This window comes from Gavialis gangeticus, unplaced genomic scaffold (genome assembly GCF_001723915.1).
Source record: "Gavialis gangeticus isolate Ggan-Ray unplaced genomic scaffold, GavGan_comp1, whole genome shotgun sequence".
In the NCBI taxonomy this organism is placed as follows: Eukaryota; Metazoa; Chordata; order Crocodylia; family Gavialidae; genus Gavialis; species Gavialis gangeticus.
The window spans coordinates 117,534,925-117,543,480 of NW_017729022.1; the positions used below are offsets into that span (position 1 = coordinate 117,534,925).

General features: G+C 42.6%; 1 protein-coding gene across 2 annotated transcripts in view; it reads right to left on the reverse strand.

The window, feature by feature from the left end:
* The window catches only part of TULP3 (tubby like protein 3), a 64,021-nt gene that overhangs the window by 13,850 nt on the left and 41,615 nt on the right, over nt 1-8,556 (reverse strand). For both annotated transcript variants that reach the window (XM_019516033.1, XM_019516032.1), the window contains exons 3-4: nt 5,570-5,732; nt 2,340-2,516 (exon numbers count right to left, since the gene is read on the reverse strand). In XM_019516033.1, the coding sequence (XP_019371578.1) occupies nt 2,340-2,516; nt 5,570-5,732 (340 nt within the window). The remainder of the gene's footprint in view (nt 1-2,339; nt 2,517-5,569; nt 5,733-8,556) is intronic.

Genomic DNA, 8,556 nt, shown 5'->3' on the forward strand with positions numbered 1-8,556 from the left:
AGCATTGGGGGAGTCCCTGTTCCCCCGAGCACTACCAAGAGTGACAAGAAACAACGGTCACAAGCTGGCAGAGGGTAGCTTTAGGCTAGACATCAGGAGGTGCTACTTCACGGTCAGGGCAACTAGGATCTGGAACCAACTTCCAAGTGAAGTGGTGCTGGCTCCTACCCTGGGGGTCTTTAAGAGGAGGCTGGATGAACACCTCGCTGGGGTTGTTTGACCCCAGTACTTTTTCCTCCCATGGCAGGGGGTCGGACCTTATAATCTGCTCAGGTCCCTTCCGACCCTACCAACTATGAAATTATCACCATATTCCTCAGTCATACAGATACTTTATAAGTACTCCATAATAATTAAGGTTAGGGTGGGAAAGAACAAGTGCACTTTGGATTTTTTTTTATTTTGTACGTTGCATTTATCTTTATGAGCAATACTAAACTTTCTTTAAGAAGCAATAGTAAGTTGATGTCCCAGTATGGAATTACATGTGTAAGCACTGCTGAAGGTGCTGTGTATTGGATGAAACATAAAACCTAGGTCCTGATTACTTGTTAATAAAGCACCCACAATATACTCTGAAAGAGGAAAGGCGTTAGCTCCAGTGTTCTGGCCAAATTCTGAATGTTTACACTCTGCCTCCCTTAATTTCCCCTGAAGTTCAATCAGATATTCCCTCCCACTTCCTATCCTAGCTGCTGTGTAACATTATTATGCATGGGTAAACAGCTGTTGCATCTCAGTAGTCAATTAAATGGTCTCTAAATATGGCTTGGATATTCATTTATAAAATACTTTGGGTACCTTCTGGATGGCTGGCACTACAAGGTGATATGTAGTTTGTGTGAAAACCATGTAACTTTAATACAACATGTTTAGACTGCCTGTGACAAACACACTTCCTGCGGTCCTGGCAGGAATGAGAGACACTTGGCAGTGATAGACACTGATGTGAAAGTGCTCAATGGGACATAGCTTTTGAAGATAAGCCACCATAACAGCTGGTCATGATATCCTCTGAATCAGGAAAAGCACCTTTCCTGATGGTCTCTTCAGCAGTTAAATCATTACTACACTGTTTTCTGCTACTTAAAAATGTTCTTGTTGTGCTGTCAAAATATTCATGCTGAGATCAGTAACTGGAGAAAAAGTGCTCTGGACTTTGGCAGAACAAAGAGAGTGGCATTTTGTGACCAGCTTCCCTTGGGAAGATGAAGACTTAGACAGAAAGGTGGTAATTCTTTATAATGCAATTGGTGTAGGCCATATAATACTGGGTTTACTTAAATCCAAGACAAGGTTTTTCCTATGCTTAACATGGGGGAGGGAAGGCAAAAATTCCCTCATTTTGGATTCAAGTACAAGGCAGTGGTGAGGAGCAGGCAGCTACTGAAGCTCTGGCCATGACCCAGGGCTGAGGCCAAAGCTGCAGCTGCTGTCTGCTCCCCCATAGCCTCTGTCCCCTGCCTGTGCCCCCTCCTACCCCAGAAACTCTGGCTGGACCCCAGAGTCTGGGCCAGAACTGCCATCGTTGCTGCTACCAGGTTGGCCTAGGGCTGGACCACCCATGCCCCAGGCTGGCATGGGGCTGAAGGCAGAGGGTAAGTTGGGGGAGGGGCAAGTGGGGGGCAGAGGTTGCAGAGGGGGAGACATAGGTGGAGGGGGCAGGCACGTGGGGGAGGACAGGTTCCAGGGGCTACAGTCATGAGGGGAACAAGTAACAGAGAAGCAGGAGGGGCAGGTACTGGGGACAAGAATGGGGGAGGGCATTCAGCAGGCTGGGCAGAGGGCATGGTGTTGTGGGAGCAAGGGGCAGGCTGCTTAATCTCCCTCCACTCCCCATCCCCCTATGGCCTCCCCGAGCCTGCCCCCCTACTGCTTCCCTTACAGCTTGACCCCCTCACTGCCTTCCCCACTGCCTGTCTTCCTGCCACTGTTTTCCACTCTTCAGCAGTGGGGGAAGGGACGACAACTTTAAGACAATCCGCCAATAATTAGATTCTATACATAGAAAATTATAACAAATTTATAAATTTTCCATGTGTAGAATTTAATTACTGGAGGGTCATCTTAAATTCAGAGTCATTTTCTTAAATTCAGAGTCATTGTGGATTTGAGTGAATAGGGTGTTAGCAGTTTAGAAAAAGGAGAGCTTGGTATTGTCACTATGCTTTTGCCAAACATGTATTCTAGACTGCAGCTAGATGCCTTTGTGTATGGAAGCTTCCGAGCACGTGAAGTGAGAAAGGATTCCTAACAGCATTAACAAATGAGTGGATTGAGGAACGGAGAAAATCCCAACAGAAATCCCTGTTCATACAAGTCCTATTTCCAAATCTTACCTCGTTTTTTAAGGATCTCCTGCAGATCTGGCTTGCCAATTGTGCCTACTGGGGTCTCTCTGTCACTGTCTTGTTCTTCATCATCTTCTGTTGTAGTTGATCCAACTGAGAGGATTTGGAGTTTGGTGTCCAAGTCTTGCACTTCTGGTTTCAGGAAAACAGCTGGGCCATCAATGCCTGAAAAACAGTAAAAAAGAATGCAAAAATCTAACTTCTTTTGAAACTTCTAGAATGTATTAAGTACCACAAGATGGCGTCTCATTTCAATTCCCCTGCTCAGGCATCCTTTTGGAGTATGAAGAATCTAAGCTCACTGCCGTGTCCCACAGGCAAACTGAGGAAATACTAATCCCAAAAACATACTACTTTACATCTTTAGGAGCCAGGATTCTAACTCTGGCTCTAGCAAAGACCTCCTATGTCATCTTGAGCTTGTTATGGGAGCTCTGTCTCTCTGTGCCTCAGCTCCTCCACTTCTAAACTATGATGATTATATTAATTTTTTCACAAGTGTTTCTAGGTTAAATTAAGTGGGTTTATACAACCCACTAAAACCCTTAGATTCATTCTGGGATAATCATTTTACCCCTTTACTGTCCTTATCATCACATTCCTTATTAATCTTCTTGATATTAGGCTCCACATTCCCTAATAAACACTGTGTTTTCTTGCATGTCACATATCCTCAGTTAAGACATGCACCTTGTTTTTGGGAAGGCAGAATGAAAGAAAGATTTTTCTAGAGTTATGGCCACATAAAGGAGGTACACTGCCTAATCTTCAGCTCACTCACCCTCCCTTTGTTACTCAGCTACAGTTTTAACCTTCTTATATCTGAACTGTCAGTAGCTCTTGGCTGTTTCACCCAAAACTGGCAAGGTAGCTCAGTAATTCTCAACTCTTTTAGACTCTAGATACCCTTCAACAGATTTGAGCCACTTCTTGATAGACTCAAGGCATCTTCTGGAAAATGCTAGCTCTAAGTTTTCACTTATTTTTTGACTACAGAAAAATAACAGAGCAACTCTTCTAATGCAAATAATTCAGTAAGATCACTACAAGTTAGAATGTTTTAATACTATAGATTCCTATTTGAAAACTCTGGGTTTATGTTGTGAATCACATGCACACCTAACAGCACTATAATTGTCTGGTACCCTGTGGCACCCTTGAAATATTTCAGGGCACCATGAGTGAATCTATAATTTTGACAAAAACTTAAAACAGTCCGCAGGGCTGTGAAATAGGGGAAGAGAAACCTGGAGCAGCTAACAGACAATCAAAAATACCAAACAAAAGATAGCTTGATTAGTAGAATATCAAGACCATTAAAAAGGAGAGAGGGTAATTAACACCTGTGGCATGAAGAGCAATGAACAGAAATCAGATAGATTATAATGAGCCATGAAGTCAATTGACTCCCTCAGCATGGTCTGAATAGAAATGCTACCACTGCTGCTGGGCAATCAGTTTCAAACTTTTGAGTGAACCCGGAGTCAAAGTGGAGTGTGACTGCACCATTACAACCCACCTTGGATCTGTATCTTCTGGCTTCTGTCCCTCCCTCCATGCAGCTACTGGAGGGAAGATAAGAAAAAGCAGCAGCAGCTATCTTATGGCATTTTCATATTTCTATTCTGGGTAGAAAATCAGATCCCCAGTTAAGACAAGCATCCCAATTTTGGAAGGCTAATTATAGGGGAAAGGTGCATGTAGTATGTGAGCAAATACTATATGCCAGAAAGAACATGGTAAAGGTACCACAGCCAGAGGCAATATTCCACATTCTAAACAGCTCTTGCTTAAGTTTCTTGTGGAACCAAAGTATCCACGTTTAAACCTAACACACAGCTGCAATATACTGCAGCTCTTGTTAGTCAGCTTGCAGACAGAGCTGTGTCTACATTAGATACAAGACGCGCAGTAAACCAATTCCGCTGCACATTAGCACATCATGGTGAAAGTCATGCTGATGCGCTAATGCACAGCAGAATTAGTCTACTGAGCATTAGCGTCATGTAAAAAACATGCACCAACACTACTGTGCAGTAGTGCTGATTACGACACGTTAACTTAAGTACCTGTTATTACAGGTACTAAACTTAATGTACTGTAATTACAGTGCATTAATGCATGTGTAGACACGTCCAGGGTCCCCATATTACAGGTGTAGCCAGAGTATCCCAACCCTACATTTTACGACAAACAAATACTTGTTTTAAGTGTATTTGTAGCTTGGAGTTTCTTGGCTTTCCAGTATTTTTGCATTTTATAACTAAAATTGTTTACTCATATATTTTACTTCTAGATTACAGATATATTTATAACCTTTACTCCATCTTAAAGGTTTCTGGCCTAGAAGTACTTACATAGCTTCAAGACTAAGTTGGCTAGTGGGTTGTGATTTTCCCCTCATCCTCTGGCTTTTGTAGCATCTAGTTTCCTTATTTTAATCTCCTGTCTTGTTCTCTAACCAGAAATTCCCCTCACTGGCTGCTTTCTCCCACTTAATTCTAAACATGCTGTCAGTTTAGCAAGTACTATAGCTAACATCCTATCAATTCACTCCCACTTTCCTGCCAGTGATTCAAAAAACAAGCAAAACATTTAAAGAGAGGTAGGATCTTAGGAGATGCATATATTTCAAAGTGTAACCTCTAATATCAGTAACATGATTTTTATTTAGGATTCATCAATACTGTTTTGTGAGGCCTCCTCACTCTCAGCTTGTCACAGCAGTCCTTTGGCACTTGAAGGAAAGTACATGTTCTGGTTGTTAACATTTATTTCCTTTCCTTTTTCTGCAAGCTTAGAAAAAAGGCAATGAATCTCTCTCATTCAGGATTTATAGCTCCCTGCATTTCTTGGAATGCTACTGAAGTACCTGGGAATTTAGGAAACTAAACAGTTCCACACATCCTTCTGCTCACTCAGGTGGCCTGAGTCCAGCTCTCAAGAGAAAATTATTTGGACATGCTGGATTTTCCCTAACTGATTCATTTGTCACAAGGCTCTAGGTCAGGTTTGTAGTTTTAAAGTCCTACTTTCAGTTTTTTCTACTGCACAGAGACAGGATAAGGGTGAAGATGAATTCTATACTGCTGTGTCCAGTGAAATCACGAACCCTTTAAAATCTCTCCTGCCTAGTCCCATGGCAAATGATAAACATCCTACAGCAAAAAACACACTAGCATTCCTAAAAATGTTTGCTAATTGGCAAGACAACACACCATGCAGGACAACATCACTCTGGAATGGTGGGTGGGTCCCCACTAATGGAGTCTGCTCCTCACATCCTTTGGGCTTTGACCTGCGTGGCTTTGCTTCTGGGTTTGGTTGGACCATTAAGGGCTCAAGACGTTTCTTTCTCTGCTTCTTTTCCAGAAGAGCTCTCTGTGACACAAAAAATGAAAATAAAGGTAAGTTAAGCAGAGAGGCAGAGGTACAGCTGCAACCATAAAAACTGCCAGTGTCCACTCTTGCGAGGTGCTGCACAGCAACCAAGCTTGCAAAAAGCCTCTAGCTAGTTAAAGCGGAGCAAAGCAGCTGCAAGTTTTGTCAAAATAGAAACTGTCAAGGACAGTGAGAAGATGCTCAGAAAGAGAGAAAGTGTGGTAAGAAAAATATGCCAGTCTGGGTGTATTTATGCATATAGGGTTTTCAAAAATAAAACCAATAGTGAAAACTCAATTACACAAATAATTTATAAACAGCCAGTAGCAGTAGCAACAGTCATGGGAAAATAACGAATATGCAAGTAACAAAAGGCATAAAAACATTTGGGAACAAAGAGTCACTAGAATACTAGGCTGCTGGACTACTAAACTACACTCCTGAACATCCCAGCAAGACCACAGACTGATCAACAGGATAAGAAATGAGACTTACTTTGCAAGGTAACTAGTTCATTTGTAAATGTGGAAATGTGTGTTATCTGCTGAATAAACTGACATTAGTGAAGCAGAAACTTCTGTCTCTCAAACAGTCTCTCTCAACAACCCATTGGTTCCCCAATCCAAAGTTTTAGAATAATAGAGTCAGAGCCACATCTCTAGTAATTGACAATGAAGTATTTTACTCTGGAGAAACAGAGAAGTCTGAAATACTGTAGTGCTCTCTGATTATGGTATCAGATTTCAGAAGGATTCCAAAACACGGGCTAACTGATGGCTATGGAATAAGACAATGCTGGGGCTTCCCACTGCTAGTGGCCAGGGGTTCAGGCAGCACCTCAGACCTAGTCCTTGGCCTCCAAGAGAAAAACTTTACTCTGTGTCCACTATAAACAGAAACCCTGAACAAAAAAACGGGCATTTCTACACGTGCATGTACGCCAGCTTAAATTTACTGCACAGTAACTTCACAGTAAGTGGGAGTAGGTCTATGCATGCAGGTCAGAGCAGCCTGCCATGTGCCCCTGTGGCCACTAGGGGGAACTCCAGCCTCTGGCTGCCAGCACTTGGGACTAACTTTAGTCCTAAATTGAAGCCAGGAGAGGCAGCCAGCCAAGAACCTTGGGGCTGGGCTCAGGCCAGCCCCCGAGTATCTGAGCAGACCCAGCAGGGAGGCCCTGCACAGTAACATGTCTACACATGTGTTACTGCACAGTAATTAAATCAGGCATAAATTTGATACCTGAATGATGCAGGTATCAAATTTACACCCAAGCCAGCGTAAGTTGCCATATTTACTGCGCAGTACAGGCATACATGTGTAGATGCATGCCCATATTGAGCAGTAATTTCGGTTGCCGTGCAGTAAATGCGCATGTATAGATGCACCCACTAAGTAAAACTCAGCCCCTTTATACAGAATCTGTTACAGAGCATTTCACAAAACAAAGAAAAGCTACTTACCAGTAACTAGAGCGCTTTGAAACGTGCACATGCACGTTCCACTGGAGGTGCACATAAGCCTCCAGAACTTGAGCTCAGAAACTTTTGACCCCTAGAAGGACCTGCATGACATGCATGTTACCCTGCCTCTCTTTCTGTTCTGTGCCAATTGTATAAAGGTCAATGTATACTTTCTGCCCCTTAGTTTGATCTCAACCAGGGACTCCAAAGGAAAGGGGAAAAAGGATACGGAATATGCATATGGACAACACAGCTTGAAGTGCTTTAGTTATTGGTAAATAACTTCTTTCTTTTTCAAGTGTCTGTCCTTATGTACATTACACTGTCAGTAACTTCAAAGAGATGCCTGCTCTATCTGGAGGCACATCTGTAAGCCTTACATTAAAAGTGACTAGAGGACTGGATTTGGAAAATGCAAATCTGCTCTAGAAACCTCTACAATGGTTTAATATTTGGTGATGTGAATGGTGCTCCAAGTGGCCTTTCTTCATATGTCTATTACAGACATAGTCCAAATGGAATCCATCTGTATTGTTTAGGCTCTTGTTAAATCAAGTCGGATCACATGTGGTTCCACCTTAGTGACTTTGCAGCCCATTCTGACAGTTCAAGTCTTTGGACAGAAACTGCTGTGCCTGTCATTCAGCTGTGGAAACAAATGTCCAGAGATTTTTCAAAAAGTTAAATTTTGTGCAGGTAAAAAGCTCTGACTCCTTAAAGGCAGTTTTGGAAGTGAAAACATTAGGTAAATCTCCTGATTAAGATAACACTCCATGACAACTATGGGTAGAAATTTAGAGTGAATCCATAGGGGGACCTTATAGATTCATAGATGGTCGGAAGGGACCTCAGCAGAACATCATACTTGTTCAGGTAAAACACAGTATAGGCAGAATCTACCATCAATTCCTTTCTTGCTGGGGTGATTGCCACAATGGCTACCTCATGGACTGACAGTAGCAAGCATGTAGCCATCAGTTCAAATTGTGGGCCCCAGGGCCCATCAGGGCAGTGGACACTAACTATAAGCGCCACCAAGCAACCACATCTTGCACCAAAGGGAATACCTTGATCAAGTCCTTAAGAAACTTAAACATTGAAGGGGGAGAAGATGGACTCATCCTTTGGGGGATAGGAGTGAGCTAAGAGAGCAGCTAGCAGCACTGTGGGAGAGTGGAAGGTCAGATCACTGTTTCTTCTTTAGTACTGTGATGGTCCAGGAATTATGCAAGAGGCAAGGATTTTTGGATTATATATTTTATTGGACTATCTGCATCGTTGGGATAAAGTTAGACGAGTATCTGAATGCAAGATGGGCTTATACTCAGTCTCTAATCCTGACAGGCACAAGCCTTTGAATG